This window comes from Schistocerca serialis, chromosome 1 (assembly GCF_023864345.2).
Source record: "Schistocerca serialis cubense isolate TAMUIC-IGC-003099 chromosome 1, iqSchSeri2.2, whole genome shotgun sequence".
Taxonomy (NCBI): domain Eukaryota; kingdom Metazoa; phylum Arthropoda; class Insecta; order Orthoptera; family Acrididae; genus Schistocerca; species Schistocerca serialis.
The window spans coordinates 729,334,863-729,347,165 of record NC_064638.1 but is presented as its reverse complement, the minus strand read 5'-3'; the positions used below and the strand labels follow the sequence as shown (position 1 = coordinate 729,347,165).

Genomic DNA, 12,303 nt, shown 5'->3' with positions numbered 1-12,303 from the left:
ACAAAAATCTCTTCCAGCATTATTCCCACAAACTGCACCCAAGAAGTCGAGTGAATCGCTCACAGTTTAAACGCAAACATCCCACACCGAACTGTGCCGCCGAATAGTCCAACACCTCTCTGCAAAGATGTTAATTCAATTTTTTTAATGAATTTTTGGGTTGTGATGTTAGTTGTTGGTAAATAATTTGGATTAGGATTGGTATGCATCGTGCTTTTAGGTTTTCAATGTCAGTTAAATGGGCAAATTATGATTTTGTAGTACTGTGGACTCCACTTTAGCTATTTAGGTGAAGTGACACTCTAGATACTAGATTTGTTGAACAGTGTGTGGTTTTGTGGTACAGTAGTATGTTTCTCATGACTGAGCCATATAAGTTGAATAAAATTTACGGTACCAAGTTTTGGAGCTATGTATGGGTTCATGATATCACAGACTTCGTTTGAGCTGTATAGGTGATGTAAAATTTCTAATACATGTTTTTTTTGGGACTGCTGAGGATTTCGTATGCTTGAATTTTGTGTTAGTATTTGTTCTGGTATGTATTCATTATTACAATTGTTGTATATGTAGTCTCTCCCCACCCAACTCCCCTTGATTCCCGCAGCTGTCATATTATTTCTGAAATTAGATATCTTTTACATCATTTGTGTATGTTTCTCAGTGTAACAACTGAAGTCATGGTCAGAATGTTGTATATAATTGAAATAGGGGTGTCTGCCATCCCAATGATATCATGGATCAAAGAGAAAAGGTAGCATCAGAATCTTCATTTTTGCCAGTCTCTGTTCATCTGTTTGCAATAGTTGCAACAAATGTAATTCACATCACTATAACAAAACGTGGGAATACAGAAGCTTCCAATTCCACCCGTCTGCTTTGACCCATGACATCACCAATATAGCGGAAACGACCATTCGCAACGACTCCAATATGGCGCTTATGATATCATTACATAAACAACAACAAACACGAAAATACATATAAAACCAACACACACGCCTCTCTCCAAAAATATAATCAAACAAACAGGACGAGCACGGGAAACTGGAGGTTTTTGAGTGGGGCCAAACTAAAAAATAAACACATACAGACACACACCACGATGCCAAACCACACAAGACAACGACATTAAAAACACCACAAAATTCCCAAGTTCCGCTACACTTACAATATCGATAGGAATCTGTCACTTCCCTTCACCTACATAGCTCAACCACAATTGCCAATATCACAAATTACAAACCAAATACTCTAAAATTATGATCACACCGCAACTATAGATACCACAAAACAAGCACCTAAAACAACAATAATTGGAATCGGACACTTCCCTTGACCTATATAGGTCAACAACAGCCCAAGCTACCAAAACACAGAAATACAGAAGCGTCCGATCCCGCCTGTCTACTCTGACCCATGACATCACAAATATGGTGGAAACGACCATAAACCACAATTCCAATATGGCGCATATAAAGTCGTTATGTACACATTAAGAGGACGAAAATACATTGAAAAACACACACACTTTCCAAAAAAAGCCTAATCACACTAAAGGGACAAGTGCGGGAAATGGGAGGTTTTTGGGTGGGGACAAACTAAATATAAACAAATTTAGACACCCACCCCCATACAAAACCACACAAAATGACGAAAAAAACCGACATCACAAAACACCCCAAATACCACTAAGCACAATATCATCCGCAATCGGACACTTCCCTTGATCTATATAGCTCTACAGCAGCTACCGATCCCATAAATTGGGATCGAACACTTCCCTTGACCTTCATAGCTCAACAGCCGCTCCCGACCCCATAAATTGGGATCGAACACTTCCCTTGACCTATATTGCTCAACAGCAGCTCTCGATCCCATAAATTAAAATCAAACACTTGCCTTGGCCTATACAGCTCAAAAACATCTTCCGATACCAACATACACTGCCATACTATGGGATAGAACACTTCCCTTGACCTATATGCCTCTCCCATAAATTGGGATCGAACACTTCCCTTGACCTAGGAGACTTAAAAACATCTCCCGATACCAATACCAACCTTCGCAGCCACACATTTTAATAAAACACTTCCCTAGACCCCAACACACACACTGAAAACAAAACAATAAAAACTTACCACAAAAAAGTTCCGGCGCCACAAACTAGGTTGGCCACCACAATCACACGCAGGCACACACGCACACACACACACACACACACACACACACACACACCCCAACTAAAAATACTCAACCAAAAGAAAGACCCGACCCAGACCCACCCACACCTAAACTCATCCCCCCCACAACCAACCCAACCTCCCCCCTCACCCCAAAATAAAATACCCACAAACAAACACCAAACGCAACACAAAAAAAATCTCAATCACACACTACAACTCAACAAAAACTTCAACAAAATAGATCCTCCACAACTAAAACACAAACCAACACATCCCCCCCCCCCCCCCCTTACAAACACTCTAACACGAAATAAACCACCCACCCCACCCTGAGCCACAGCCACCCACCCACCTACCTACCCAAACCACCCTACCAACCACTTTCGGCCTATACATTTTACTGACAGCCCTTAAGAAAACCCGAAAAACACAATACCCCTCAGGGACACTCTTCCGTCAACAGTACTCACCTAAATGAGACTGAAGGTTGGAAGAGCGCCTCTTCCCCCTCCCAAGAACTGACTTAACAGCTCCCCCACATCCCTTCTATTGTACAGGTGCAAGTCCCCGTCTCGTAATTTTTGAACTCTAAGCTATGGTTAACCACTAAATGATGGAATCCCCTCTCACCCAACCCCCTATACGAAGAAAATGCATCTAAAACTACTGTGGACCCCGGTTCTATGCACTTCTCAATTAACCCCACTAATTCGGCCTTAGACCTCCCTTCCACAACGGAAATACGGAAGTGTCCGATCTCGCCCGTCTGCTTTGACCCATGACGTCACAAATATGGCGGAAACGACCATAAACCACGATTCCAATATGGCGCATATAAAGTCGTTACGTACACATTATGAGGACGAAAATGCATCGAAAAACAAACAAACACTTTCCACAAAAAACCTAATGACACTAACGGGACAAGTGCGCGAAATGGGGTCCTTTTGGGTGGGGGCAAACTAAATATAAACAAATTTAGACACCCAACCCCATACAAAACCACACAAAATGATGAAAAAAAACCGACATCACAAAACTCCCCAAATGCCACTAAACACTATGTCATCTGGAATCGGACACTCCTCTTGACCTATATAGCTCAACAGCAGCTCCTGATCCCATAAATTAGGATCAAACACTTCCCTTGGCCTATATAGCTCAAAAACATCTCCCGATACCAATACCAACATACACAGCCACACATTGGGATCGAACACTTCCCTTGACCTGCGCACTGTTAATTTTATCCGTCACATCCATTCATGAACAAAAACAACAACCGATTAATTTTACTAAAATTACCACACGACGTACAGCGAACAACACTACATTAACCTTCACACAAAATCATTAACTCACTGAAACGAATTCCACTACAAACACAACCAACACTCGAACAATTCTGGATAATGAGCAAAAGCAAATTAAGCCCAATACATTACACACACGAAAACCCTGAACATACCACCAGAGAGCACAACAAACCACAACACGACAACATCTACAAACACACCACACTCACAAACCAAACTCGCACCGTCATGGCATCACACATGACAACACCCTTACGTCACGGGTCAAAGCCGACGCGTGGGATCGGACACTTCTGTCGACCCTCCACAACCCTAAAAACACATTTAGAACACCCCCCCCCCCGGAACAACAGCCCCCCCACACCCAGAGACCAACCATTTACTTACCCCTCCCATACTTCCTTTTCCCAAACTGAGATTCGTTCACCTCCACAATAATCCAATGCCCCCTCCCCCCCACCTTACCCCTGTACTTAATGAATTCGGAACACACTTCACGGCAAAAAGAAAACCAATCAAGCACACTCCTCTCACTCACACCAGTCTCATGCGCGCAAAAACTGTGTGGTGATCTAAAACAAAAGTAAAAAGTCACTAGTACAATCTCGCGCATGCCCAACCTAGACTTCTCGAACCAGGTACTGACACCGGACACCGGAACTTTGGCCAACTTCATTTCTTCGCCACAAATACAGCATTTGACAACCTCGGCAATTAAACCGAAAAGCTGCACAAACTTAATCAGTTCCAAAGGAGTGTTCCCATCATAGCCCTCAGACACGCACTGTTAATTTTGTCTGTCATATCCATTACTGTACAAAAAACAACAACCGACTAAATTTAATAGAAATACCATACGACGTACAGGGAACAACACTAAATTAACCTTCACACAAAACCAAAAAATTGTTAACTCACTGGAACGAATTCTACTACAAACACACTCTAACAATACTGGATAATGAGCAAGAGCAAACTGAGCCCATTACACCACACCAACGAAAACCCTGAACATACCACCAGAGGGCACAACAAACCACAACACAACGACATCTACAAACATGCCACACTCACAAACCAAACTCTTGGGCCGTCATGATGTCACACACGACAACACCCATATGTCACGGGCCAAAGCCGACACATGGGGTCGCACACTTCTGTTGACCCCAAAACACATATAGCTACGACGACAATTTGCAATCGCTCAATTCCCCTGACCTACGCAGCTCAAATACAACTGACGATACCAAAAAAAATTGAAACTGAGTACTTCCCCTTAAGATACATACATCAACCACAAGTGCCAATACCAAAACATCAACCACCCATACATGCAGTAAATAACACTGTCCCAACAACACATAAAAGCCCCACCGAACATCATAACACGTGAACAACGGACCTAAAAAAAAACTACTACTTACCATAAGAATGTTCCGGCATTACACACTAACCCCCAACTCCTATATTCTGCCTGCATACACCGTATTTCACTATCTCCGTCATAGCCCAAAAAACTGCAGAAACTTAATGACGGACAACATGTTGTCCCCCATTTCAGCCCGCAAACGTGTACTTTTAACTTAGAAGTCATATCCACACCTAACAAAAGAAGCCACAAATTGAATTAAACGAGTTACTCCACAACAAACAGCATACCAATATCATCAAACGACACCACAGTAACAAACACAACAGAAACTTAATTCTTAACTCACTGAAACTAATTTCCGTACTTCTATAACAGTCACGACCGATAAGTGCACACTTCAAGCACCGACACCCAAATGAACCCAATACACCACCACAGGACACCACCAACCACAACAAGACAACCTCTGCAAACACAACACACTCATAAACTCCGCGCCGTCATGACATCACACAGCACAACACCCTTACGTCACAGGTCAAAGCCGACAGGTGGGATCAGATGCCTCCATTGACCCAAAAATGTGATCCCTGCTTTCCAACTGTTTCAGTGGTTCCTATTTTCAGTATGCATCTGTCACAGTCAATATTTACACATACTTAAAATGCAATGCAAAGTCAGAATATGCAAATTTCTGGCAAGTATTAATGTGCATATTAACCACACATATTGTATATCAACTACGAAAAATGCATGGGGGATGCCATTACACAACCCTAACCACTATACAGTGTGACAGATCTAGGTAATAAAAATTAGGCAATTTTTTCTCTTTAGCAAATATTATGAATGTTTAAAAGATAATAATTACTACATCCTTATTACATAAAGTGAAGCATTGTATGAATTGTACTGAAAGGGTCTAGTATGCAAAACTAATAGTGTGTGTGTGTGTGTGTGTGTGTGTGTGTGTAGCACAATACAGAGTGCAAATATTCCTCTCACCGTTCATTCAAAGACATAGTTGTGCTCTTTTGCAACACCATCTTCTTGAGTGACATGATCGAGTTGCTTGTCACCTGGAACAAAGCAAATATTCTGAATTTAATTCATTGTTATTCAAGCGACTGTACACTGCAAATTATATCTGCCACATTCAAAGGCCCAATCCCTTCTTAATTGCACCTAGCACCAAAACCGGATCACAAATGAAAAGCCTGTGGCAATTCTTAGGATGAATGTGCAACGACAAGATTATTCCAGAAGCAAAGTGCACAGTAAAACCGATTTATTATTTAAGTCGTGCTATAAAAATACGACAAATACGACAGTCACAGTGTATCGTATTGCGAAACGCTGTCGAATAATAGTAACTGGGTATAAATCTCATTATCTTACATGAAACATCATTCAATTAAATGAAAATATGCTTCACCAAAACAAGTTACGAATAAAACTGGAGAAAGCCATAAATAGCTAGTGACGAAATCCTCGATGCTGCCACCATCTTACATTTAACACGATACTTACCACAGAAAAATCACTGTTTCGCTATCACAGTCAAAACTGATTTCCCTACATTAAATGCTGCCGAAATACCGCGCCCTTCAAAAAATTAATACCACAATGAAAGTAAATTGCTGCATAATGCAATTAGTTTCTGGAAATCCAAATACTTCACACCCAAGTTTCTCATTTCATGTTTCACAAATGTCTCGACTTTTTGTAACCATATCTGTTTTATCGAAGTGATCAACTGGCAGTTACTTTTCACAAATTATAACACTCACCGAATTTAAAAATATGAATTCAAAACACCAATACAAACAACGACAAACATTGAAGAAAAGTTAAAATGGTTACTTCTCATTTGTATACGTTGGTATAAGACAATCCACAATGGTACCAACATACCACACATTTAGTCCTAAAAAAATTATAATACACATTGTACCCGTGAACTAAACCATTCCTTATTATTAATTAATATTAAAGATTAAAATATAAAATAATTATACATAGAAAAAAATGATTTGAACTAGTTTGTTAATGATCTCGTGCAATATATCATGACTATTTCTGATTGAAGAGATTCCTCACATATATTTATAGTATTAATTACTTAAGAATTTAATATTCGTTTTTTTGTATATTAATAAGAATTGTCATTTACATGACACAGTTCACAACTTGTGTGATACCAAGTTGTATTATCTGTGAACGCGCTCATAGTAGGCACTTGTTTGATATATACAGAAGCACTGTGTCTACTCCTTTTTCCGGTCATCTGCGTGCCAGGCAACATGCCTGTGAGTATATGTTTATGTGTTTATGTTGGTGAATATTTAAGGTGATATGTGTACTAATGTGTACGTGCGATTAACAATGAATAATTATGTCAGTATGAACTGCGGAAATTAGTAATTTTCAGCACATCGAGAATGTTTGTGCTCACGTGTGGCAGCCACATGGCGATTCCTAGACTCCATTGTGAATGTGTGTAAACGTTGAGGATATTATGAAAGTGTTATATTCGTTTCATGTTACAAGAATTGAATGAAAGAAGTTCTTGCGATTACTCTATGAAATTTGGATTGCGCTGTCTTAATTTGTTTCGGCGGTATCTGCTAGGTCTTGACAGTTGACCGTGTTACCCTCGTGTGACGACGGTATGAATAAAGGAATATCAAAATTTATTTCGGAAAAAAATTTAATTCTTGATTTGCATAAAGCGCTGGCTACAGACCTTTAAAGTGCAGCTGATAGCGATATTGCGCATCATTGTGAAAGTTCACCTCGGGCGAGCGTTGTAGATAGTGTTCAGAGCTTTTGATAGCGATAGATAAGTTTTCTTAGGTGACAGAAATTTGTACGTTTTTAAAACTTAGTACTCCTAATATGTTACGTTGCAAATGCTTGTGTGTTACATGCCTAATAAATGAAGTTAAAGATCCTTCACTGCTATTATTGCTGTTTTAGCTTGCCAAGGATTTGCTGCATCCGTCACCAACGGAGGAGAAGAGGAAACACAAATTGAAAAGACTTGTGCAACATCCTAATTCTTACTTCATGGATGTAAAATGCCCAGGTTAGTATACGTCAAGTGCGATATGTTGAGGATAAAGATAATAGATTATTGTAACTTTGTGTGGCTAAAGATTTTGTATGTTAGTAGTGTGTCATTCACTTCTAAAACATTTAAGAGCTTGTTTCCTTGTCGACTAATAGTCCCAAGTGTAGAACAAAATTGGATTGCTGCTAGATTGAGGTAATCACTACTTACTGGTTAGTTACCATTCACACATGTTGCATAGATTTTTGAGCTGTATTCAAAGCTGTAAGGTAATCTGAAACCTTCCAAAAAATCAATTTTTTTCTTCTTGTGACTTATGAAGTAGATTGTAAGAGATTAGAAGTTTTATATATTGTGGATTGACCACTTTTGGGTAATTCTAAAGTAATGTGACCTCTAATTAACATAGGTACCATAGCAACTACCTTTTGTTCTGGCAATAATGGCCACACCATTTTTATGTGGTGGGAATGCCAGTTTCAGTTAATGCTTAGTCACGTTAGTAATTTGTTTTTGTTTTTTCTCGGTGTCCTTTTTAATTTTGTGGCGGAATTTGTAGTCAGTTGTGAAGGTGTACACATAAGTTGGTAAGGTTATCACTATTTGCCAAAGGAAACAATGACTGGCAGTGTGTGAATGTATCCATGATTGAGATGCACAACTAATAGTGCTGCAGCCATATAGTGTCACTGATTAAGCTGATCTTCCAGGATCAAAACCAGTCTGTTACTGGCCAACTTGGTACCACAACCAGATTTTCTGCTTTCACATTTTTTGTTTTCAGCTGACAACCAAATTGTCACCTGGAACTCTGCCTGCAATGCAGATAAGTATGTTTCCACAATTATATCAGGGGGTCCAATACGTAACAAGAACCCATTATTGTGACCAAATTGTAATACTGGATATAATTGGCGGTGTCTGTATTTGCTGTGTAGTCAACAGCTGATGTGGAATGAGGGTTAACTGATGTTTACATATCTGTAATGAAATGATTAACTTGTCTTTATACAACTAATTTAAGTAGTGTTGCAAGTCAACTGTTGGCATGAGAGAAGTGAAGAAAAAGCAATATGTTGGAGGTAGCATTTGGAAAGTAATGTTAACACAAACTTTTGGCAATGACATTTAAAACTCAGTTGAAATATAAGAAGTCATGTATTGCAGCATTGGAGTGTTTCTTCTTGTTTAAACATATTAAGCATTGTGTTGGATGAAGATTTTAAAGTCCCAAAATTCTTAACGGATAAGCTTAACACTGCTTTGTCTTGTGGCAATAAACTGCTGATGATTTTATATAGTGTATGTTGTGTGTTCATGCTTGCATAAGTGTTGCACAACATTGTGAATATTGTACCATTGTGCAATGGTTTGATGCATCATACACAAGTTACACGTGTGGTTGTTGTCCTTGAATTATTTTCAAGTTACACTGAAAAATAAAGCTTTTCAATAAAACTTAAGTTGTTAATGCAGTAGAAAAAGCTAACTTCGATAGTCGGCTTAGTGGCACAATTGTGACTAAGTGGAAATACTACCCCTCGGCATTATCAAAAGCTCTAATTTAGTTGTTCAACCTGCCATGAGTCTTGCACTTCAGACTGGTCATTTAATCAGTTTATAAGATTTAGTGCAATCATTATGGAGTTCTGTAATAATTGTGCTTCTTGTGTCAGTTACATAGATTTTCCAGAATGAGAATTAAGATAAACGAAAATTATCCCTTAATATCATTGAGTCATATAAAATATCACTTTGCTGTGAGTTTTACCAGAAGATAAAACAATGTGATCAATATTATATATGGAAGCTAGCTACTCTATTTGTGAGTTCACGCTTTTTAATTGTTGCCACTATTGGCCCACATCATCATGTGTCTTATAGGGTATACAAGTAGGAAATGTTATTTTTTCCTAAATAACATGTTGAATTCAGAAGAATGATATAGTGCTTTATTCAAAGTTTGCTCCATCATTTGATACACATTTGTCCCATATTTTGGGCAATCTGTGAATATCACGCTAGTAAAAATTTCCCCGTTTTGCTGGAACCATTCGTAGAGCCATTTTTACAAATCTTCAGACTTCACACTGCCCATCAAGTGTGTGACCTGTCAATTCAGACAAGTGGCAGTCAGAATGAGCCAAGCCTAGTGAGTAAGCTTTGTAGGATAGAACTTGCCAGCAGAGTGCATACAACATGTGGCAAACTGGTTCTGCTGTATGTGAAGGGGCATTGTCATGAAGAAATAAGACAGTTCTGTCTCTTTCGATATTGTGACCTTTTTTCAAGCAGCGAATGGTTCTAATCGGTCAATTGTTGGTGGTAATGTTTAGTATTAATCGTTTCCCCAGGTTTTAACAGCTCATAATAGACGACACCCCTCTGTTCCCACCAAACAAAATAAATCCACATTTTATCCTCTGCAACTTCACGATCCAAAAGTGATTTCCTTTTGTACTGAGCGAGCAAAATTTTGCTTGTGCTTTTGCACTTTCCAATTTGCCTGTCGTTCAAAAACCACTCATGTGGTACCCATCTACCGGTCTTCTGAATCTTTCCCATCTCTCTTGGCCAATTGCAAACAGTTTGCTGACTAATGCCCAATTGCTCGGTGAGTTGTTTTTGTGTATGCGATTAATCTTTGTTCAACAAAGATTTCAATTCCACATCTTCATCCTCTTCTTGAGTGCTACATTGGGGTCACCATTTTTGAAATGCCAAAACCATTGTTCACACACATCTAGTGATGGAGCTTGTTCACAATAAGCGCCAAAGTAATTGGTATGATTAGGCAGCGGTTTTTCTTGTAATGGAAAAAAAAAATTAATGCTGCCCGCAAATGCTCTTTGTTTGGTATAAGTTTAGACATTTTGAACACAACACTATGCACACACTTTTCCAATTTATCATTTGTACGCATCTGACGCTTGTTGATGACGCAACAAAATCTTTGTGGCCCATTGCATTGATATGACGTCTGTTGTTTTAAATCCGCATTTCATACTTTTATACCAGGTATGCCCTGAATATCTGCTGCCATTGGCTTGTAACTTTTACAGCTCTGTGGGAAAGTATGTTGTCATTTAACATGGAATTAATGTGCTTTCACTGGGGTATAGTGTATTTTCACCTGGGAAATCCCCGTTTTTTCTGGCATATACGCTCTGTAAATGCTTGACGTCTAATTTGATGATTCAGTAGTTGTAATATATATTTTGCGTTCTCATTTTGATCATGTAAACTTTACATAAGAAATGACCTCAGTTTAACTTTAAATAATTTTCCACAGGATGTTTCAAGATCACGACAGTATTTAGTCATGCGCAGAGTGTTGTAGTCTGTGCTGGCTGTTCGACAATACTGTGTCAACCCACAGGAGGGAGGGCGAGGTTAACAGAAGGTATGTATAGTCCTGACTGCACATTTTGTTTTTAATTGTGATTCTTATGTTGCTGAATACACTTCTTTCTCTTTCAGGTTGTTCGTTTAGAAGAAAACAACACTAAGGCTGAAGAGGATACTTCAAATACAGCCTCTTTCACTTTTCCAGAGTGTGATGTTGTGTACAAATGTTGGATATTTCATGGATTGTGTGAATTTCTTTTAATAAAGGCTAATCAAAGGACCTATTTTGTTTTCAATGAAAGATTGTGTAAGTTAAACAAGCATTATACGACAGGTGCTAGCCTGAATTCCTCAAGAATCATATTTAATTGGTGGGATATATCTTTCTTGGTTAGGTTTTATCGTGCTATTTGCTTTATAGCGGAGACACTGTGTCACAGATAGGCACAACAAAAAGCCTGTTACAAGTAAAGCTTTTGACCAGTAAGGCTTACATTGAAAATCACACACACACGAGCTCTCTCTCTCTCTCTCTCTCTCTCTCTCTCTCTCTCTCTCTCTCTCTGTTATATATATATACTTGTGGCATAATTTCTACTCGTTTCATTTAAAAAATAATTCTCTAACTGGTACATTGCATGAGAGATCTTGCTTCATTGTTAAAACCTTATCCCATGTCTTCTCTTGTACAGTCTTTGTAATGAGGAGAAATCAGTTTATAACTTAAGTACTTACTATTTTAAACAGTAAACTTGGTGTTATATTTCTTAATGTATATATTGACAGCATTTTAAATGTGGTTAGTAATTGCATGAAATACTGAAAATCAAATTTTGTTGCCCTTGGAAACTGTCAGGAATGCAACTGGGCTCATTTTAGCTGTTTCATTAAAGATTTACTAGACAAAATTTTTATGTAAGCAATGCAGCACTGAAGTACACTTGTACAGAGCTGCAGATACATAACTTCTTGTTAATGTAAGGATATAAAGTGGAAAAATGGAGG

At 38.7% G+C, this 12,303-nt stretch overlaps 2 protein-coding genes across 4 annotated transcripts in view; one reads left to right on the top strand and one right to left on the bottom strand.

Moving 5' to 3' along the window:
- LOC126481582 (chromatin target of PRMT1 protein-like) overlaps positions 1-6,787 on the bottom strand; it is a 55,339-nt gene extending 48,552 nt beyond the window's left edge. Inside the window, exons 1-2 of one of the 3 annotated variants that reach the window (XM_050105453.1) lie at positions 6,668-6,787; positions 5,883-5,956 (exon numbers count right to left, since the gene is read on the bottom strand). In XM_050105453.1, the coding sequence (XP_049961410.1) occupies positions 5,883-5,938 (56 nt within the window). In that variant the 5' untranslated portion in view covers positions 5,939-5,956; positions 6,668-6,787. The other 2 variants (XM_050105459.1, XM_050105445.1) reach the window with 2 other exon arrangements.
- Positions 6,788-7,130: 343 nt separating this feature from the next.
- LOC126481573 (40S ribosomal protein S27) lies at positions 7,131-11,578 on the top strand. Its single transcript, XM_050105435.1, has 4 exons — positions 7,131-7,186; positions 7,857-7,965; positions 11,243-11,353; positions 11,431-11,578. Exons 1-4 carry the CDS (start codon positions 7,181-7,183, stop codon positions 11,457-11,459), a joined length of 255 nt encoding a protein of 84 aa, XP_049961392.1. The 5' UTR covers positions 7,131-7,180; the 3' UTR covers positions 11,460-11,578.
- The last annotated feature ends 725 nt before the right edge of the window (positions 11,579-12,303 follow it).